This window comes from Dendrobates tinctorius, unplaced genomic scaffold, assembly GCF_039654945.1.
Source record: "Dendrobates tinctorius isolate UK_male_01 unplaced genomic scaffold, ASM3965494v1 ptg000166l, whole genome shotgun sequence".
Lineage (NCBI taxonomy): Eukaryota > Metazoa > Chordata > Amphibia > Anura > Dendrobatidae > Dendrobates > Dendrobates tinctorius.
The window spans coordinates 9,008,106-9,031,507 of record NW_027361833.1 but is presented as its reverse complement, the minus strand read 5'-3'; the positions used below and the strand labels follow the sequence as shown (position 1 = coordinate 9,031,507).

General features: G+C 42.2%; 1 protein-coding gene across 8 annotated transcripts in view; it reads left to right on the top strand.

The window, feature by feature from the left end:
* The window catches only part of DMD (dystrophin), a 3,834,938-nt gene that overhangs the window by 2,408,443 nt on the left and 1,403,093 nt on the right, over positions 1-23,402 (top strand). For all 8 annotated transcript variants that reach the window (XM_073550686.1, XM_073550687.1, XM_073550688.1 and 5 more), the window contains one exon: positions 578-679. In XM_073550686.1, the coding sequence (XP_073406787.1) occupies positions 578-679 (102 nt within the window). The remainder of the gene's footprint in view (positions 1-577; positions 680-23,402) is intronic.

Below are 23,402 nucleotides of genomic sequence, written 5' to 3'. Positions count from 1 at the left end.
AATAAGTGATCTCAAGACACTCAGATTAGTTGATGTAGAATACAAGTTTTATGCTAATGTCTAAATACTAATGCACTGTCACATTTTTCTGTAGACCTTTGGAAAAATTGCTACTTGACAGGCAAAATCTGTCATGATTTCCACTTCCCACTGGCAAATGGCCTTTTAAGAATCTATTATTAAAGTTTGTTAATGTTTTATGTATTTAAAATGTTTCTCTTTGACAAATTAAGATGTTCAAAATTGCTGGTGATAGATCTTCTGTGACTTGATTTGTTCTTACTTCGGCATTTCAATATCTTTAATTGCAAAAAGCAAACAATAAGGTTATATCAGAGTGCTCAGATTTCAAGAGCACATCATTCTCTCTCGTCCTCTCTCTTTATCTCATTCTATCACTTTCTATGCACACATATAACAATTTACTACTTTTTATTGCAAAAAGCATGTAGATGCTATGAATGTGATATCAATCTTACCTTCATTTCCAATTAGTTGAAATCATAGCATTAATTCTACAAATATATTAACATTCTATTGTAATTCTAAATGTTGATTATTTTTTTCCCTATTTTAGGAAACAGAGGATGCTATAGCAGCTAAAAGGCCACATGTGGAAGGTATATTGTCTAAGGGGTATCAGCTTCAAGCAGAGAAATCCGCATCCTATCCTTTAAAGGTACATATTTTGGCCATGTGTCAGCCTATTTCTTCTTTCACAAAGGTGTTAGTAATATCCTGAACACTTACAATGCTGTCTAAGGCAAGAATTTTGTTGTCATTAAATTGTAGGAGAATCATTTACATACAGTTAGGTCCATATATATTTGGACAGAGGCAACATTTTTCTAATTTTGGTTCTAGACATTACCACAATGAATTTTAAACAAAACAATTCAGATGCAGTTGAAGTTCAGACTTTCAGCTTTCATTTGAGGGTATCCACATTAAAATTGGATGAAGGGTTTAGGAGTTTCAGCTTAGTCTGAGTAATTTTCCTTCTCCCTGGTCACTGGTTAAGTCTCCCTCTTACCTGTAGAATGTAAACCCTTATGGTCAGGAGGGCCCACTCACTACCTGTAAAATCTAAGCTTGTATGGCCACTGGGGTCCTTTTTCTCTCTCTCTCTTCTGTAGAGTATAAGTTATTATTCTTATGCTCAGAAGTGATCTTTTCTCTCTCATCTGTGGAGTGTAAGCTCTTTTGATCACCACAGTCCTTTCTTTCTCTCCTGACATCTGTAAATTTTATGGGCAGCAGGGCCCAGTCTCTAACCTATAAAATCTAAGCTCTTAAGGCATGTGGAGTCCTCTCTCTCTCTTCTGTAGAATGTAAGCGTTTATGGTCAGCAGGGGTCTTATCTCTCTCACCTGAAGAGTGTGAGCTCTTATGGCCAACAGGGTTCTCTGTCTCCTCTCCACATGTATTTTAAGAGCAATTACAAGCTTTTTAGTATTGTGATTCACACAAATTTATGTGCTGTAAATCTAATTTTTGTGGAAAATTTGCAGAAACTGATGAATTATTCAGTTTCTTCTCTAGTGCCATCCAAATGCATACAGACTGATATGTCTAATGAATCTGAAAGTCACACCTCATTCTTGTAATATATTTTGTTACCCCTTACAAAAAGTCAAGCAGAAAGTAAGTGGCCTGCTTTACCAGCTGCATTTGTCTTTATGGCAGCTAGAATGGGCCTATTGTCCAGAGACTCCAGTTCAAAACCCTAAGGCCGGGGTCACACTACCGAGAAATACGGACGAGTGCTATGCGAGAAAATATCGCATAGCACTCGGACCAATGTTAATCTATGGGGCAGCTCCCATCAGCTGATTTTTTCTCGGCCATATTATATGGGCTGAGAAAATCGCAGCATGCTGCGATTGTCAGCGTATTACGCCCGTAATACACCAATGCAAGTCTGTGGGGGCGAGAAAACTATGGATTACACATGGACCAGACGTGTAACTTGTGAGAAATACATGTCCTTTAACAAAAGCCGGCAATTCAGTGCACTATACTGTAAAATCACACTGACATGTTTAATAAAGTATTGAAAGAATAGATATATACACATTGAATACATATATATATATACTGTATTTACATGTCATTGAGACACACAAATATATATATCCGCGCAGCCTCATTGACTACCGCTGACCTCACTGAGGCTGCGCGGAGTCCCTGGCTGACCGGAGGTGAACTGACAGCGTGGGAAAAAGTTCAGAAACTTTCCCATGCTTATTAGTTCATCCTCGGTCAGCTAGGGCACCTACACAGAGATTAATTAATTCATTCTGCAGTGGTTTACAGTGGGGCTGGTAGCATTAGCACTGGTCCCTGTTGTAAACTGGTTAACCTCTTGTGATGGATTGCAGTCAGGGACCTGACTGAATGGCGGAGAGGTATGGATATTGTTTCTTTTTTTTGTTTTTTTTACAGGACAACAAGGGATTCTGTTGGATTAGCAGAATAATAAATTTGGTCAAAAACTTTGTGCGATTATTTCATTAAAAGACTTTTTAATTAATGTGTGTTTATCTTTTTTAACCCTTTACTACTATAGGAGTAATAATGGATAGGTGTCTTATTGACACCTCTCCATTATTAATCCAGCTTAATGTCACCTTTCAATAGCAAGGTGACATTAACCCATTATTATTAACCCATGAGCCATGGCTAAAGGCAATGGGAATAGAGATGCTAAGTGCCAGAAAAGGCGCATCTTATAGATGCGCCTTTTCTGGGGGCAGAATTTTTTAGCCGGGGGGGGCAAACACAATGGTCCCTCTCTACACTATTAATATTTGCCCTCACTCACTGGCTTTCTCTCTCTGGCGGAGAAATTACCACGGGAGCCCATGGAATTTTTTTTCAACGTATTTACCCGTTAATTTAACACCAACATGTCCAAAATTTTACACACATACCCTAATTTAATTATTAGTCAAATACATATAAAAAACTAAATGAAATGAAATGGTTTACTGTATGTAAACCATGTGTCATTTCATGTCGGGTTTTGTAATGATTTTACAGAGGCTGGCAATTGATTTAGCGGCTATTATGCTATGTAGAACTCTATGAAATATAAATATATATATATATGTGTCTCAATGACATGAATATATACAGGGTGGTCCAAAAGTAGGTGGACAGTATGTGTAATAGGGTTATGAAGGGGGAGATTTATCAAACATGGTGTAAAGTGAAACTGACTCAGTTGCCCTTAACAACCAATCAGATTCCACTTTTCATTGTTCACAGACTCTTTGGAAAATGAAAGGTGGAATCTTATTGGTTGCTAAGGGCAACTGAGTCAGTTTCACAGATCCAGTTTTCACAGATAAATCTCTCCCAAATCTTTTTTCTTTTCAGATGATTCAGATAACCCATAATGGCAAATAATTTAAATACAGATCAAAGAAAATGGATTTTAAGAGTATTGGAAATCTCAAAATGCTGAAACAGTTAGAGCAAATTGGGTTGAAACATTTAGTACTCAAGCCCCAAAGAGACAAACCATTTACCGCATTCCTGACAAATTTGATGCCACTGGCTCAATCCTTAATGCTCTGAAAACTGGTCGACCCAAAACAGCCTGTACAGAAAATAATAAACAACTTGTTGCTGAAACATTTGTTCAGAGTCCAAAAAAGTCCACCAGAAGTGTCTCTTTAGAATTGGGAAATTCACAAGCTTCCATCATGCAAATCCTGACATCTATTGGGTGGAAAGCTTATCGTCCACGTCTAATTCATGGTTTATTGGAGGATGATCCAGACAGGCGGCTGCAATTCAGTGAGATTATGCTTAACGAAATTGAAGAAACTCCAGTAATTTTAGATAACATTATGTGGAGTGATGAAGCTTCTTTCAAATTATCTGGCCATATTAACAGACATAATTGTATTTACTGGTATAATGAGAGCATGCATTTAACATTAAAGCAACAACTAAATGAGCCTGGTGTCAATGTTTGGGGTGATATTTCAAGTTTTGGTGTTTTTGGCCGATTTTTTTTATGGAACAGTCACAGGAGATAAGTATCTCAAAATTATAATGAATCAAGTTGTTCCCCACTTACAGCAACAGCCAAATTCAAATGACCTTTATTTCCAAAAAGATGGGGCCCCTCCACATTATTCAAGAGTAGTTTGTGAGTATCTTGATGAAACATTTCCTAATCAATGGATTGGCCTAAGAGGTCCACTTGATTGGCCGGCACGTTCAACAGACTTGACCACAATGGATTTTTTCTTTTGGGGAGTCTCAAGGACAAAGTTTATAGTCGAAAACCAAAAAGTGTCAGTGATTTGAAAAATTACATAAGAGATGCAATTCAAGAAATTAATACCCAAAGAGACTTGTGCAAAAATGTTTGTCGATGTGTAAGAGGCAGACTTCAAAGCTGTGCAAATTGTGATGGAAAACAGTTTGAGCACCTGCGTTGATAAAATTTAAGGGCTTTTGTATTATTGTTCAGAATAAAATTTAATTGTCAATGTTATGCTTGTGTTAGTAAATATAATTTTAGATAAAAATCAAAATAAATGTTATTATTTTCTGTTCACCTACTTTTGGACCACCCTGTATATATATATATATATATATATATATACAGTATATATGTATATATATATAATGTATATACAGTATATGTATTGTAAGTGTCTATATCTATTCTTTCATTTGTGTTTTAACCTGTCATTAGCTTTAGCCTGTCGTTAGCTTGACACAACCTGTCATTGAAATCCATTATATGTCCATTTTGCAAGCCGGTGAGAAAATCTCGGCATATGGATGCAATACGGATGTCATACGGATGCTTACATGCGCAAAAATCGCATCCTAGCCTTGCCAACAGATGACATACGGATCACTGTTAAGGGAACATTTCTGCATATTATGAACATAAAATACGGACCGTATTTTTATACATTGTGTCTGACTCCAGCCTAACTGTGACATACAAAGCCATCCACAACCTGTCTCCTCCATACATCTGTGACTTGGTCTCCCAGTACTTTCCTACACACAACCTTTGATCCTCTCAAGATCTCCTTCTCTACTCTCCTCTTATCTCTTCTTCCTACAACTGCATACAATACTTCTCCCATGCCTCGTCCATACTCTGGCACTCTCTACCCCAACACATCAGACTTTTGCCCACCACATAAACTTTCAAAAGGAATCTGAAGACCCACCTCTTCCGACAAGACTACAACCTGCAGTGATCTTCAGTCTAATGAACCACCGCATGACCTGCTCTACCCCCTCCTAGTGTATCCTCACCCATCCCCTGTAGACTGTGAGCCCCCGTGGGCAGGGTCCTTTCTCCCTCTATATTTGTGTGTGCCTTGTATCGCTCATGTTTATTGTACTTGTCTACATATGCCCCTTTTTCACATGTAAAGTGCCATGGAATAAATGACGCTATAAAAAATAATAATAATAATAATAATAATAATAGTCAAGGAATGTGAGATCAAAAGCCAGGAATGTCATAAACAGAGGAAAGAGACAAAGGCGTGGTCAATTAACAGTTCAAGATCAAAATGCCAGGAAGATAGCGAATCAGAAGAAAGGGGTTAAGCAAATGAATGGTCAGAACAAAGTCCAAATATCAACAAACAGAACATAAGGCACAGTGAGACAAATCACACAGAGCTGAATTTCTGGCAGAGGTCTGGGATTAACAGCCCAGCTAAATAGCAGAGCATCACATGGGACAATGAACACTTGGAGAAAACCAGCACCTCCTAGTCTCAGATTGGATGTCCAAGCTGTCAATCAAAACACTGACAAACATGAAAAAATATAGGAAGGCAGCACTGTTTCCTGTAGTGAAAAGAAGTCCCTTATGTAAATTCTTCTCCCTGCATATCTCCCCTCACACACTGCTATGCCGCTTTGAATGTCCGTATGAATAGAAATAAAGGACTTATTTTCACCAAAGGAAACAGTTATTGCTACGTTTCTATTTTTTGCAAACTACTTGTTGGCTACTGCACCACAAGCATCAAAAGTTTCCTGAACAGCTGTTATTGCTATTTGCAACAGTTTATCCACTGGTTGTAAGGGTTTGCGGATCGCATCAAATATAAATTATGAGGAGGTGGGATCGCAACCCAGGGTCCACCGTGCGGTGATGGAGAAACCACAGCTAATAAACAATGGCGGCGCAATGCTGCGTGCAAGCACCGTAAACACATGGAGTTAAAGTTCACTCCATGTGGAAAGAGTGCAAAAGTACCTGCTCGGTTGCTCCATAGAGTGGTACAATAACAGAGCACTTTAAGCTATACCCTGTTAGGCTTCACAGGTGTATAGTAAATAATGATGCTAGTTCGGGTCCCTATAGCTAGGAGAGTCTAGGCTGATGTTTGAGCTTGCTCTGACACTCAGTTGTGCTAAACAGCACATGTGACTTAGGATGCCTGGAGTCAGGTGCTAAGCCCAGCAGAAGTTCCCACCCTACACTGCCTGCCTAGACACACAATCACCATGCTAGATGTGGCACACGTGCACACAGAGTGGTAACATATCCACTGACACACATAAAGCATAGAGGATCTTAGCAAGCCAAAGTTCACCCCAAAGTCCCTTTTATATGCTCCGCTTAAGTCCAGTCAGACAGGACCTTGCTGACTGTACAGTAATGCTAGCCACACGGCAAGACTCAGGAGGAACAGAGCGCTATTTGCCTTCTGGAGCTTAGATTTTCCTAGAATAGTTTGCGAACTCCATATACAGAGCCCCTAAGGGCTAGAAGGGCAGAATCCCCCTCAAGTGACCCTATTATTTAAATTATACCCCTTTGGGATGTATTTACAGGTGTAGTGATGATTTTGACTCAATGGGTGTTTTCCAGAAACAAGTAGCAGTGGATGTTACTGAGTGAAAACTGCCGTGGTAGTGCCCAGTACGTGGTAGTGTCCAGCCGGAACTGACACATCACCTGAGCAGCTGACAACCGACCACTAATGAGAGGTTGCCACCCCACAAACATGCTCAGTACAGTGATTTCTGGACTTAGTCTCCAGAGCATTGGTTAGCTGCAGTTTATTGCTGGTTACCATAGCTTTGGCTGGAAGACCAGCTGTACCAAGTGAACCACAGGGGCCTGAGCAGGACGCTGAGAGCTGATGTCTTTGCTAAGCAGCCTCCATTGTGATTGAAGCAGAATGAGAGACCACAGGGGCAGACAAGGCTTGGGATCTATCTTGTGCAGCGGGAAAATCCTGGTGCCTAACATTGCTTCCCCTGGTAGCATTCGCCATGCTCAAAAGCTGAGATAAGCTGGGGGCATGAATGTACTCAATCAGCTCCCAGGTCCTAACCTCTAGCCCATGACCCTTCCAGCACCACCTTGAACCCAATAATGGCATTGACCTTGAAATTGTCTGAGGATGTATCCGAGCTTCTGGCAGGAGTCCCGGAAGACCGGGTCATATATGTGGAGGAAGGCTGAGACAATATACCACAGGATTCACCTGTTCCAGATCCTTGAATGAGCCCAAATAGTGGGCAGCAAATTGAATGGACTCTACCAGCAGCCTGATGTTACAAGTAGAGAGCCACACTAAATCGCCAGGGGCAAAAACCGGAGCGGGACGAAAATTCGCATAGGCGGAGACCCTCATTCACTCCACAGAGGCCTTAAGAGCATCCTGCATGCGATACCAGATGTCAAGTGCCTCCACAACCCAATCCACCACCATAGGATCTGAAGATAAGAGTCTGGTTGGCCCTCTCCACCAGCCCATTCTTCTCAGGATGGTACGCTGAAGAGAGGTTGAGCTCTATGCTTAACAGCCGACAAAGCTGCCTCCAGAACCGAGATGCAAATTAGGGACCCCTATCGCTGACAATCTTGGCGGAAGATATGATTTACAAAAAGTACCGCCAATGCCTGTGCTGAAGGTATGCGTGGAAGAGAAACCAGATGGACCATTTTGGAGAAATGGGTGGTGACTACCCAAATAACCATGTTGTTGCGAGACTTGGGCAATTCCACAATAAAATCCATCCTAACCATCTCCCAGGGCCTATCTGCTACTGGCAAATTCTTCTACCTGGAGAGAAAATGAAGAGTAAAATTAAATCAGGAAAAGAATAAGGACCATCTGGCGAGAATTCAGCCGCTGGGCCATATGCAAGTAAAGCAGATTCTTGTGGTCAGTAAAGATCTGAAAGGGATACCAAACTCCCTCTAGGAGATGTCTCAACTCAGAGAAGACTATCTTCATGGCCAAAAACTCCCAGTCTCCGATGGAATAGTTCCTCTCCGCTGGTGTGAAGGTCTTGGAAAAGAAGAAACATGGATGTATCCAACCGTGAGCATCCTTCTGTTAACCCTAGAACACATACCTGGGGCCTTGCAGGCCCGCCCTGTTAATTGTTTTCTATTTTCTGCAAGATTACTTTAGTTAGAATTTTGAAACTCTAGGCGTTCCTCAGGTATATAGTTGTTTGTCATTTCCAGTTGTTCATTTATTTTTATGTTACAGGCATTTCGGTATAACAACTCTTTTTTGTGAATACCCCATATTCACATACCTGGGGCCTTTTAGGCCTTTACTAGGTTTACATGTGGTCCTAAGTCTTTTTGTCTTCACTGTTGCTGGGGAAGACTTTGACTCAGTCTTTATGACTCTGCTGTTGCTATGAAGAGTGTGAATTCTGCCTGACTACATGGTCATGTGATCTTGTGAAGTAGGCTCCCTCACAACTTCATGCGTCTCTGACATCATCATAGGTCCTGAACACTGTTCATTATGTGATACTTGCTGAAGAGACTTTGGAGGAAGGAGTCAGTTTTCTTGTTTCTTGAAAAAGAAACTTTCTGAGTTCCAAAAATCCAAAAGCTTCTACTGCACCTAAAAGAAAGTGGTGACCTGCTGAAGGTGAGAGGAGGGGTCTGCACTTTACCCTTAGCACACACACTAACAAAGAGTGTACAACCCTGATTGTAATCTTTTTTTTTTTCATTTTAGTTTACTGACTTCTAAGGTTACAATGGCACAGTCTACATCCAGGGGTTTGACTGATCAAGAAATCGAAGCAATCATTTTTGATAGTGATGAAGACAGTGAACTTTCTTTGTCTGATGAAGAGTACATGCCACCAGCTAATGTCTCTACTTCATCGTCCAGTGATTCTTCAGATGATGAAGAAGTAATGGATCCAGCAGAACGTACAAATAGAACATCCAAAACTAATGTTTTTTGGAACAGTACTGCTGAGGTTCTTGGACGAACCCCATCATATAATATTATATGAGTTGCTCAAGGAACTGTAGGAATTCCACAATTCTTGTCCAAAAGAGATATGTTCTGTAAATTTTTTTCAGATGATATTGTAGATGAGGTAGTTTTGTGTACTAACTTAGAAGGAAAACGTATCGCTTCAGGAAGAAAAAAAACATGGAAAAATATAACAAAAGAGGAACTGTATGCTTATATTGGCCTTACTCTTCTGGCAGGGAGTACAAAATCATACGATGTTCCTATCAGAGAACTCTTTATGAACCCTTTTTCAGATCCACATTACAAAGCTACAATGTCAGTCAATAGATTTGAGGATATTCGGAGAAGCCTTCGTTTGGATGACAAGAGAACTCGTCCTGTCAGGTTGGAAACAGATAAATTAGCCCCCATTAGCTACATCTGGAATCTTTTTTATCAAGAACTGTACTAAGCATTACCATTCTAGTGACAATGTGACAGTGGATGAGCAACTTCTTGCATTTAGGGGACATTGCAATTTCATTCAGTATATGCCCAGCAAACCTGCTAAATATGGTAATAAAATGTTCTGGATGTCTGCTTCTACAAGCTATTATGGAATGAATGGTCTGATTTACTGTGGCAAAGATGTTGACGCTCCAGTCCAGAAAGACCTATGTTCTGATGTAGTAAAAACACTTGCGAAACCAATTTTCTATTCTGGAAAAAATATAACATTGGACAACTACTTCACCAATCTTGAACTGGGCAATTTTTTGCTTCAGAAACAACTTACACTTGTTGGTGCAATGAAGCAAAACCGCAGAGAAATTCCTCCAATCATGAAGCACAATCAACATCGACAACTTTATGATAGTGTAATTGATTTCTGCAATCAAGCGACAATGGTGTCTTATAAAGCTAAGAAAGAAAAATCTGTGATGTTACTGAGTACAATGCACCGTGATGGAAGTATAGACACCAATAACAGGAAACAGAAACCTGAAATCATCTTGCATTATAATAAAACCAAAGGAGGAGTGGACAAGATGGATGAAATGATTGGAGAGTATACGTGCAAGAGGCAGACAAAACGTTGGCCTGTAGTTCTTTTCTATAATATGCTAGATGTGTCAGCCCTCAGTACCTATACTGTTTATAGTGAAACTCATCCAGAATTCCATGCCAACAGGAAGGACAAGAAACGTCTATTCTTGACGGAAATTTGCTATGAACTTTTAATGCCTAACATGATGGAGAGAAGCAGAACAAAATGCTTACAAAGGCAAACAACAGAAGCTATGATCCGATGTGGTATACATTTTCAGGAACATCCAGAGCCAAGAGATAAAAAAAGAAAGCGTTGTTATATTTGTCCAGCAAGGAAGGACAGGAAATCCGAGCGTATCTATACTACTTGTGGACAAAATGTCTGCAAGGAGCATTCTTCCGAACAGATAACGTGTGAAAGTTGTTGCGGTCATTAGTAAAGTAGAAAAGGAACCTTTGAAAAGAGATATTCCTGCAGCATGTTTACTGCAACTTTTATATAAAAAACTTTTAGACCAAAAAACATTATTATAAAGAGTTATATCGAATGCGTATATTGGGCTTTTTAAGCCCGTTCAGTTACTCTTTTGTTTGTTTTTTTGCACATAGTAATGTATTGAATTATTCACATCTTAGGCTGTGTTCCCTCTGGCGCTGGGGTCTGCCAGGAGGTGATCCGTAATGGATCTGATCTCTTGGTAACTCCAGTTAAGGCTGCTGGAATCCCGGGATTCTGCCAGCCTTAGCTGGGGTCACCAGGAAGTCAGATCCATTACAGATCCCCTCCTGGCAGACCCCAGCGCTTGTGGGAATGCAGCCTTACTTTGCAATTTTCAAATAAACTTTGAAAATTATTTTTGTTTGAGTTATTCCATGTTATTTGCACATGGGCCTAAAAGGCCCCAGGTATGTGAAAGTGTAGATTTTTATGGTCATGCGTTCTAGGGTTAAAGGACTGCTTCTGCAGAGATGGAAGAGGCACCCACCTCTAGAATGAAGGGCTTATCCACATCGGGCCGATGTAGCACAGAAGCCCTAGCAAAATATGACTTCACTGAAGCAAAAGCCTTGGAGAGCTCCTCTGACCACTGTTTGGGTTAGCTCCCTTTTTGGTGAAGGCTACCAATGGAGCTACAAGAGTAGAGAAGTGAGGGATGAACTGACTATAGTAGTTGATAAATCCCATAAAGCGCTGCACCACTTCAAGGGAAAGCGGCTCTTGCCAGTTCATCACAGACTCCAGTTTGGCAGAACCCATAGCCAAGCCTTTGGTCGAGATAATATACTCATGGAAAGGCAAAGATTCCTGCTCAAACACACACTTCTCTAACTTAGCATAAAGGGAATTAGCACGTAATAACTCAAAAACTTTAAAGACATCTCTTCGGTGAATGTCAATATCTGGAGAGTAAATAATTACAGTATATCATCCAGATACACTACTTGCTTGGAGTGGCAGAAGACACTAATTAAAAAATAAATAAAGTGCCTTCGCCACCCGGGGTCCACCATGCGGTGGATGGAAAAACCGCTGCTAGAGAGGCAGAGCACTAAGGCGGTAATGTGCACAAGGGTTAGACGGCACCCAGTGCACTAAAGCAAGCTCTGTTATACTCACAGAGCTGTAGGCAAATAAGCTCAAATTAAACGCTGAGTCTGTTCAGAGTCACAGACCCAACGATACAGTCGCGGTATTCGCGGTCACAGGAGTAGCCTTAAACAGCAGGATTACTCCGTCTAGACCTATCATCAAATAAGGTGCGAAGCGTCGCAACCGCGGACGCAGAGAAAAGCTGCAACTGCAGCGCGGCAAGAACTAAGCCGCTGGCAAGGCGCTGCAATAATGCTGGCGCAATGCAGACGCTAAGCTGCTGAGTAAGATGGAGAATATATGCGCGCTGGCGCTAGCGCTGCTACTGGCTGAACCCAAACAGTCACACAATCATATTATCAAAGGGAAGGGGATTCTTAATAAGTCAGTCACCAGTCCAAGCATCCATCACCTAACATACAGCAGCAAGTATGAAATGCTAGCGCATGGCGGAACAGCCATGCGCGCTTTTTATACCAAACGGGACCTTCCGGAAGTCTCCAAGGCTCCAGGAGGAGCCAATAGAATTAGACACAGGACCTGAGAATGTGACTCCCGAACTCCAATGGGAGCTCGTCCCATGAGTATGCTCAGTGGAAGGAACAGAGGACTTAGCCTCTGGAGAGAGTTGCCGCAAGGCACTCTCCTCTGCAATCTCCTCTACCGCAGATGAACCGCAGGAGACTGCAGCATGTAAGGGTCTAGATTTCATCATAGGGAAGGAAGAAATCAGACTCCTAACATTACCCCCCTCCTAGGGCCCCCTCCTCCCTGAGCCTTCCGAACCATCAACCTGGTCTCAAACTCACCCGAAAGCGAGCTTGATGTCCTGGTAGGTATTACAGTAAACCGGGACACCTGGAAGGCATCAGTGGAAGTAAAGTCACAAGGTTTCAACAGAGACACCAGGGAGATGGCAGGATCTGGCGATGCAACTGAACACCGCCGCGAATCAGCGACTGTCACCACTCTCCGCTTAGGAAGGTTAACCTGGGCACATGAAGTGCAAGCCTGGATACATTTTTTAATATCCCGAGCTCTAAGAGGCCACCAATATGCTCCGGCCAAGAGCTTCGAGATCTGCATGTAACCTCGATGTTGAGGTGCATGGGAGGCATGCGCCCATGCGAGAACTTGAGCCCTAAGATGAGGAGGGACAAAAGTCTGGGTGACCGGTTCAGATTCTGACCATTGCGGGGAGGTGGCTTCCGGAGAAACCGCACATACATGGGGACAACCGCAAATGGATTCCTGATCAGAGTCTGTGTTGAGATCGGTACGAGACACCTCCATGGGCTCAGGGGGTGTAACCTCTGGCTCAGACAGCTCAGGAGGTACAAAAAAGTTAGGAGCTGAGGCAGCTCTCCGCTTGGAGTGAGCCCTCTCCATACCGCGCTCCGAAAAACGGAGGTCGATACGTGAGGAGATGGAAATTAACTCTTCCAAACTGGTGGGGATCTCTCTAGTGGAGAGAGCATCCTTCACATGCTCTGCTAGACCTCGCCAAAAAACGAGGATAAGCGCTCTGTCGGACCATTCCAACTCGGACGCCAGTGTCCAAAAATGGACGGCATACTGGCTAACCGAGAGCGACCCCTGAGTAAGGGCGAGCAGCTGCAGAGATGTATCATGCGTGACCCGAGGACCAAGAAATACTTGCTTGATGGCTGTTAGCAAATTGGCCGCAGTCCGAATCTCGAGGTCACCACGTTCCCATAGAGGCGTAGCCCATTCCAGAGCCTTGCCCGACAGTAGGGAGATAATGAAGGCCACCTTACCCCGTTCTGTAGGGAATTGCGCAGCCAGCAGCTCCAGGTGTATAGAGCACTGGCTGATGAAACCCCTGCAGGAGGCGCCATCCCCAGAGAATTTTTCGGGCAACGGGAGGCGGGTAACTGTCGGCACAAGGGAGGACACAGACATATGTCCCACGGCATCTGTGAGTGCCTGAACAGCAGCATCTGTGGCCTGCGCAGCTGTGAGAGACCTCTCATGGGTGGCCAAGCAAGCCTCGAGCTGTAGCACACACTGCACCAGTTGCTGCTGATCTGCCATCTCTAGCCAGACCCTGGCGCTAGTATTATGTTAGGAGTTGCAGAAGACACTAAATAAAAAATAAATAAAGTGCCTTCGCCACCCGGGGTCCACCGTGCGGTGGATGGAAAAACCGCTGCTAGAGAGGCAGAGCACTAAGGTGGTAATGTGCACAAGGGTTAGACGGCACCCAGTGCACTAAAGCAAGCTCTGTTATACTCACAGAGCTGCAGGCAAATAAGCTCAAATTAAACACTGAGTCTGTTCAGAGTCACAGACCCAATGATACAGTCGCGGTATTTGCGGTCACAGGAGTAGCCTTAAACAGCAGGACTACTCTCTCTAGACCTACCGTCAAATAAGGTGCGAAGCGTCGCAACCGCAGACGCAGAGAAAAGCTGCAACTGCAGTGCGGCAAGAACTGAGCCACTGGCAAGGTGCTGCAATAACGCTGGCACAATGCAGACGCTAAGCTACTGAGCAAGATGGAGCATATGCGCACTGGCGCTAGCGTTGCTACTGGTTGAACCCAAACACTCACACAATCGTATTATCAAAGGGAAGGGGTTTCTTTATAAGTCACCAGTCCAAGCATTCATCACCTTACATACAGCAGCAAGTATGAAATACTAGCGCATGGCGGAACAGCCATGCGCGCTTTTTATACCAAACGGGACCTTCCAGAAGTCTCTAAGGCTCCAGGATGAGCCAATAGGATTAGACACAGGACCTGAGCATGTGACTCCCGAACTCCAATGGGAGCTCATCCCATGAGCATGCTCAGTGGAGGGAACAGAGGACTTAGCCTCTGGAGAGAGTTGCCGGAAGGCACTCTCCTCTGCAATCTCCTCTACCGCAGATGAATCGCAGGAGACTGCAGCATGTAAGGGTCTAGATTTCATCATAGGGAAGGAAGAAATCAGACTCCTAACATTACTACTGAGGAGGATAATAACTCCCGAAAGATGTAATTAACGAAGTCTTGGAAGACGGTGGGAGTGTTACATAGACCGAACGGCATTACCAGATACTCATAATGAGTATGACCAAACATGGTATTCCATTCATCCCCTTCACAAATACGAATCAAATTATAGGCACCACGCCAATCTATCTTGGAAAATACCCTTGCCCCCCGCAGTCTGTCGAGGACCTCCAAGATGAGTGCCAGAGGGTATTTATTTTTGATGGTAATAGCATTTAACCCCCTATAGTCACTGCATGGACGAAGTTCCCAGTTCTTCTGAACAAAAAAGAACCCAGCCCCGAAAGAAGACATTGACTTCTGAATAAACCCACTATCCAAATTCTCCTTGATGTATTGGGATATAGCCTCAGTCTCTGGGAGAGATGAAGGGAAGACACGCCCCCGGGGAGGCTCAGAACCCGGTAAGAATCATAGAATCATAGAATCATAGAATCGTAGAGTTGGATGGGACCTTCTGGGCCATCTGGTCCAACCCCCTGCTCAAAGCAGGATTCGCTAAATCATCCCAGTCAGATGTCTGTCCAGCCTCTGTTTGAAGATTTCCATTGAAGGAGAACTCACCACTTCTCGTGGCAGCCTGTTCCACTCATTGATCACTCTAACTGTCAAAAAGTTTTTTCTAATATCTAATCTGTGTCTCCTCCCATTCAGTTTCATCCCATTGCTTCTAGTCTTTCCTTGTGCAAATGAGAATAAAGTTGATCCTTCTACAATGTGACAGCCCTTGAGATATTTGTAGACAGCTATTAAGTCTCCTCTCAGTCTTCTCTTTTGCAAACTAAACATTCCCAAATCCTGCAACCTTTCCTCATAAGACTGGGTTTGCAGACCGGTCACCATTCTGGTCATTCTTTTCTGAACTTGCTCCAGTTTGTTGATGTCTTTTTTAAAATGTGGTGCCCAAAACTGGACACAATATTCCAGATGAGGTCTGACCAAAGAGGAGTAGAGGGAAATAATGACTTCACGTGATCTAGACTGTATGCTTCTGTTAATACATCCTAGAATTGCATTTGCCTTTTTTGCTGCTGCATCACACTGTTGACTCATATTCAGTCTGTGATCTATTAGTATACCCAAGTCTTTTTCACATGTGCTGTCACTTAGCCCTATTCCTCCCATTCTGTATATGCTTTTTTCATTTTTATTGCCCAGATGTAGTACTTTGCATTTCTCCCTGTTAAAAACCATTCTGTTAGTTGCTGCCCACTTCTCCAGTTTATTTAAATCTTTTTGAATCCTCTCTCTCTCTTCTCTAGTATTAGCTATCCCTCCTAGCTTTGTGTCATCAGCAAATTTAATCAGTTTACCCTCAATTCCTTCATCTAAATCATTGATAAAGATGTTGAACAATACAGGGCCCAGGACAGAGCCCTGTGGTACCCCACTTGAGACATTCTTCCAACTGGATGTGCAGCCATTTACGACCACTCTTTGGGTCCGATCACTAAGCCAATTATGAATCCACCTAACAGTTGCCTTGTCCATTCCATACTTAGTCATTTTTTCAATAAGGATTGTATGAGATACTTTGTCAAATGCTTTGCTGAAGTCAAGATATACTATATCTACAGCATTTCCTTGATCCACCCAATCAGTGATACCGTCATAGAAGGAAATTAAGTTAGTCTGACATGACTTATTAGTTACAAAACCATGCTGACTCTGTTTAATCACTTCATTCTTATCCAGGTACTGACATACATGTTGTTTGATAATTTGTTCAAAGATCTTTCCTGGTATAGAAGTCAGACTCACCGGCCTATAGTTGCCTGGGTCCACCTTCTTCCCCTTTTTGAAGATAGGAACAACATTTGCTCTTCTCCAGTCTTCTGGCACTTCTACTGTTCTCCAAGAATTTTCAAAGATTATGGAGAGGGGTTCAAAAATTTCTTCTGCTATCTCCTTCAGTACTCTGGGGTGTAATTCATCTGGACCTGGAGACTTGAATTCATTTAGGTTAGCTAAGTGTTTCCTCACTATCTTTCTGTTTATAGATATCCTGGATTCTTCTATTCCCTTAATAGGACAGTGAAGAACAGTTGATGTTACATTTCCTTTCTGAGAGAAAACAGATGCAAAATAGGAATTTAAAAGTTCAGCCTTCTCAACATCCTGTCTTACCATTTCATCATTTTCATCCTGTAAAAATCCTATAGCATCTTTGACTTTTCTTTTACTTTTGACATATCCCCAAAATCCTTTATTATTGCTTTTGACATCTCTTGCAAGCCTCAATTCATTTTCAGCTTTAGCTAATCTGATTTGTGCCCTGCAGGTTCTGCAGACAGCATTATATTCTTCTTTAGATATGCCTCCCTCTTTCCATTTTATAAACATTTTTTTCTTCCTTTTTAGCATGTGCTTAAGTTCTGTGTTCATCTATCCTGGTTTCCTTAAATGCTTCCTATTCTTCCCTCTTTTCGGAATTGTTAACAACTGTGCTTTGAGAATTTCATTTTTCAAGATTTCCCATCCTTCCTGGACATTTTTGTCTTTAAGGATATCCAGCCATTGGATCCCTCCAATTCTCTTTCTGAATCCCTTAAAATCTGCCTTTCTGAAATCTAACCTTGACGTCTGAGTCTTCACAGGTCTTCCGCCTCTAGTTATCCAAAATTCTAAAATAGCATGGTCGCTACCTCCTAGGGTCCCAGCCACTTTTACCTCCTCAACCATTTCCTCCCTGTTTATAAGGATTAGATCCAAGGTAGCAGTTCCCCTTGTTTTCTCCCCTACCTTTTGGAAGATAAAGTTGTCAGCAAGAGAGGATAAGAATTTCCTTGACCTGTTATTTTTGCCTGAGAGAGATTCCCAACAAATGTCTGGATAGTTGAAATCTCCCATGACAACTATGTCATATTTTTTGGAGAACTTGGCCATTTGAAGCATAAAGAGTTCATCCATATCTTCAGCTTGCACAGGCGGCCTGTAGTAAAAGCCTACAATGGTGTCCTTTCCATTGTTCTGTCCTTGTATTCTTACCCAAACAGTTTCCACAGAACTCCCGGTCTCTGAAGCTTCAATCTCTGTGCAGATATACGCGTTTCTAACATACAATGCGACACCCCCTCCTCGTTTATCAAGTCTGTTTCTTGCAAATAAGTTGTATCCTTCTAGTCTTGTATTCCAATCATGTGTATTGTCCCACCAAATTTCAGTGATTCCAATGACATCATATTTCTTTTCCTGTGTTAGTAGTTCCAATTCTCCTTGTTTGTTGCCCATGCTTTGTGCATTAGTATAGAAACATTTTAGTTTGTGATTTGTTTCTCTTTCTCCAATATTTTTATTAATTAGATTCTTTTGTCTTTGTTCTTCCTTTCCACTTCTAATTGCAGAGTTCTCAATAGCATTTGTCAGGTGTATGGCTTTTTCTGGTCTTTTGCTTCCCTTCTCATGTTGTTCTAGTTTAAAGCTCTCCTTACAAGTGTAGCAAGGCGACTTCCAAATACATGTTTTCCAGTCTTCGTAAGGTGCACCCCATCTCTAGCAAGTAGTCCATCGTATAAGTAGTTCACTCCGTGATCCAGAAATCCAAATCGTTCCTGACGGCACCATCGACGTAGCCAGTTGTTCACCTGCATAATCTTATTCCACCTCCTTGTTCCATGGCCATCCACTGGGAGGATGGAAGAGAAGACCACCTGCGCTCCCAGTTCTTTCACTTTCTTGCCTAAGTCTTCAAAGTCTCTGCAGATGGTTTCCAGGTCGTTTCTTGCGGTGTCATTTGTCCCCACATGTAGTAGCAGGAATGGGTGGTCATCTGTAGGTCTGAAGAGTCCTGATATCCTGTCAGACACATCTTTAATTTTTGCACCTGGAAGACAGCACATTTCTCTTGAAGTTATATCCGGTCTGCAGATAGCGGCCTCTGTTCCTCTCAACAGGGAATCCCCCATGACCACCACTCTCCGTTTCTTCTTCACAACATTTTTTTTCTCCATCCAGGAGGACTCTGAAGGCGTACAAGGTTGCTGTTTGTTGGCAAAGTCTTATCCTGATGTATTTCTTCATCGTTTTCCTGCATGAGAGCCTGGTACTGGTTCCTGAGCAGTATGGGTGCTGACTGCCTCCTGATCCTCCTGCTTCTCTGGGTCACATGTCTCCATTCCTCTGTTTCTTCAGGTGCACTTCGAATTTCTTCTCTTTCTGTAACATGAAGAGATAATTCTGCTCTGTCCAAGAACTCTTCACCTTCCTTAATGATCTTCAACGTAGCTAACCTCTCTTCGAGATTTTGCAACTTTTCCTCCAACAGGGACACAAGCTTGCATTTGTGGCATGTGAAGTTTGGCTTTTCCACTGGTAAATCTGTGAACATGTAGCAAGAAATGCAGCTCACCAAATGGCTCCTGGCCTCTTCCATCTTGAGATTTCTTAAAAACGATGAAAGACGAGCCAAAAGTTTTTCCGATTTCCTCTTTTCAACTGCAACGGCCAAAACCCAGTGATCGTTGAGCTCGCGGAGACTCTTCACTTACCCCAGAAGGCACTGGGAATATGCAAATGATCTCTCAAGACTCTTCCCCTGGTTTTCCAATTTCCTCTTTTCAGCTGCAACGGCCAAAACCCAGTGATCGTTGAGCTCGCGGAGACTCTTCGCTTATCCCAGAAGGCACTGGGAATATGCAAATGATCTCTCAAGACTCTTCCCCTGGTCTGTATCCCCTACAGTGGACAAGGTATTGGAGGGAATATTGAATCCTACAAGAGGTCTAAAGGACAGTCATATAGGTAACGTGTCTGCATATTGTTTTTTTGGAGAACATGTCTGTATATTGCCAATAATGTTTAGGGAGAGAAACTAGATCTGTGATGACCTCAGAAGAACCAACCTGAACCTGAGATCCCAAACATCGTCACTCACACAACCTACTTCATCCCAGTATGCTCCTGGTAGACCAGCAGTAACCAAGCGAGCTGCAAGGGTCTGAGCAAGACACTGAGACCAACGTCTTTGCTGAGTAGCCTCCACTGCAGCCGGAGCAGAATGGGAGACCATAGAGGCAGGCAAGGCTTGCGATCTACCCTGGTGCCTAACACTGGTGCTCACATATTTCTCAAATATTTCTAACTTGTTCTGAATCAAAATACTGACAGCTCAACATGCTCTTGCACCAGACTTGACACTGACCTGTCAATCATAGTATTAACAGCTTCAGTACGCCTATGTACCATATTGAATGGTTGAGATATCAAGATTTCCCAGGAAATTTTAGATGGAAGACCCTGACTAGCCATTCGGCCTTCACATCTTGAGCTGGGACCAAAGATCTTTTATCTGGTCTGTATCCCCTACAGTGGACAAGGTATTGGAGGGAATATTGAATCCTACAAGAATCCACAACCCTCTGAATCTCATACTCCAAGCCACTGTTGACAAAAACTGGAGGGGGTGGGAGACAGTGTCAAAGGGACAAGCTCCTTTAAGAGGGATTTATGGAACACGTTAGGTATGCGAAGGGATGGAGGAAGCTTTAATCTGTATTCCACACGATTAACCAACTCCAGGATCTCATATGGACCAATAAACTTTGGACTCAACTTCCTTGACGGCACTTTAAGGGTAATATTCCTAGATGACAATCAGACCTTAGCAAAATCTTAAATACAAGACCCACTGAATGTTTTCTATTGGCCTTCCATTTTTGCAGAATCTGAGTGGTCCCAATAGTCTTTTCCCTTCCAAAGATTTTATTTGGATTTTAAAATAACAGGCAAGAATAGGGAGTAAGGGCAGGAGAGGAAGGAGGGGGGGGAGAGGATAGGGATGGGGAGGGGAAGAAAAAAAGGGAGGGACATAGGTAAAATAACAATGCAACAATATAACAATATAACAAGAGTGATATTACACTTATAGGGTACATAATGCCCAGGTCACTGGGGGTGTAAAAGGTATAAACAAAACGACTGCGAACAAACGCATAACGAGAGATTGTAAGCCAATTAAGGCCAATCATAAGTGAGCAAATATTTAACAAGGATTAGTAGACGAAATATACAATTAAATGGTAGCGCCTAGAAGTTGGTGGTGAAAGAAATTAAGTTATAGGGGATGGAAAGGCCTTGTCCCATTTGTTCCATTTTTTATAAAATTTTCCAAACTGATTATTAATCAGAGCAAAATTCAGTTCATGTGCTCTATGTTGCTGGGCTAGGTGGAAGATAACCTCTGGATTTGGGAGTATTTTGTTTTTCCAGTGGAAAGTGATGAAATTTTTTGCTACAAGACAAAGATGAATGAATATGGGTTGGAGTGCCAAGTCTAGTTCGTCTAGGTTAAGGGAAAGAAGGGCCATTTGAGGGGTGAGGGTTAAAGTTTTGTTAGAGAGTTTATTGAGAGAGGTAGAGATCCAAGACCAGACTATTTTGACTCTGGGACATTCCCAAAACATATGCAATAGGTCTCCCTTGAAGCCGCAGTCTCTCCAGCAAAGGGGTGAGGATGAGTTTGAAGGACTGAAGTGTGCTAATTTTGCCGGAGTAAGGTAACAATTACTAATAGTTTTAAAGTATGTCTCTTGAAGTGGAAATGAGATTGTGGAGTTGTACGTTTTGGAGAGAGCCTCTTCCCATTGTTCAGGAGAAAAGGTGGATTTTAGGGTTTTTTCCCAGGTAACCATATAAGGGTTTTTTGACAAACTATCGTCGTTGTTGAAGGAGTCATAGAGAAAGCCATGACTCCAAAAGATTTTATGATGAGGATTGAGTAAGACTTTTATGGAAGCGTGAGTAAAGTTCATTTTTGACTTAAGAAAAGCGAGGACATTATCTTTTAAGAGGATGAATTCTAAGAATAAGGAATGAGGGACGTTAAAGTTTTTTCTTAGCGATGCAAAGTCTACAAAATTGGAGCCATTGTGGATATCTCCCAATTTTGTGATTTTTAATTCTGGCCAAATAGTAGGGAGGGTTACGTTAGAGAGGCTAAAAATAAGAGTAAGGGGTATGTTTTTTAGAATGGGGAATTTGTGTGTCCGTCTGCTTGGTTTGGAGAATTTACACCAAGCTTGAGCAATGGCCAGGAATAGAGGGTGAGCGTTAAAGTTAGGAAGATGATTTGAGATTGCTTGAGTGATGATGTTGCTTAACTGTTTACCATTATTTAAAAATAGTTCCAAGTCAAACCAGGCCGGAGGTTCACGTTGGGAAATCCAATGGACACTTTGTTTAATCAGAAGAGTTTGATAATGGGCAATAATGTTGGGAAGGCCCATCCCCCATTCCCTTTTTTCCTGTATAATGATGAGGAAGAAGTCCTAGCTTTTTTTCCTCCCCACAGGAAGGTTTTGAACAAAGATTGGATGTTTGTCAGAAGTATGACCGGGATGGGCAGAGGGAGGCATCGGAGAACATATAGAATTTTTGGAAGGATGTGTGTTTTAAGGATATAATTTTTTCCCCACCAAGAGAGATTTTTCTCTTTAAAGATTAAGCAGTCTTTGCTTATTGAATCTGTCAAATTTCTCAGATTTATCTTCCCCATAAGGTGGAGATTATTACAGAGGGAAATACCTAGGTAAGGAATCTCTCTGTTGCACCAGTTAAGGGATGTTTTTTCCTTTATTGCATCTGTTTGTTTAGTGTCAAGATTAAGGGGAAGGATGTTCGATTTTGACTGGTTGATTTTGTAGTTAGATAGATCTGAGAATTTGTCTAGTTCATTGAAAACCTCAGATGAAGAGTTTTGGGGGTCAGTTAAAGTCAAAATGATGTCATCTGCGAATAGGCTGATTTTGTGTTCCTTGTGTTGGGTATGGATACCTTTAATTTTGGCATTGTTACGAATGTGTTCGGCTAAGGGTTCGAGGGCCAAGTTGAAAAGTAGGGGTGATAGAGGGCACCCCTGTCTGGTGCCGTTCGAGATAGCAAAGGGGTTTGAGATATGATTGTTGGAGGTTATTTTCGCGCTTGGGTTTGAGTATAGTGCCATAATAGTGGTCACTAATTTTTGATTGAATCCAAATTTGAAAGAGTGTGTCTAAGGAAGTCCCAATTTATGCGGTCAAAGGCCTTCTCGCCATCTAGTGATATTAAAGTTGTTGGAGTTTTAGTTGAGTTGGCGTACCTAATAACGTTTATTAATCTCCTTGTGGCGTCTGCGGGTTGTCTCCCATGGGTGAATCCCATTTGGTCATTGGCCAGAAGATACGGGAGAAAGTTACTCAACCTATTGGCTATTATTTTGGAGAACAGTTTTATGTCTGTGTTGATGAGGGAAATGGGGCGATAATTGGTCATTAGTTCAGGGTTACCTTTAGGTTTTGGAATCAGGACAATCGAGGCCTCAAGCATTTCCTTTGGAAATAGCCCCCGGACTGCGGCAAAGTTGAATACTTCTGCAAGGTGAGGAGATAAGAGTTTACTGAAGGTTTTGTAGTATGAATTGTTGAAACCGTCGGGGCCTGGGGATTTGTGGAGGGGGAATTTGTTAATAGTATCTTCTATTTCAATACGGGAGAAAGGGGCAGACATAAAGGCCAGGTCGTCGGTTGATAAAGAG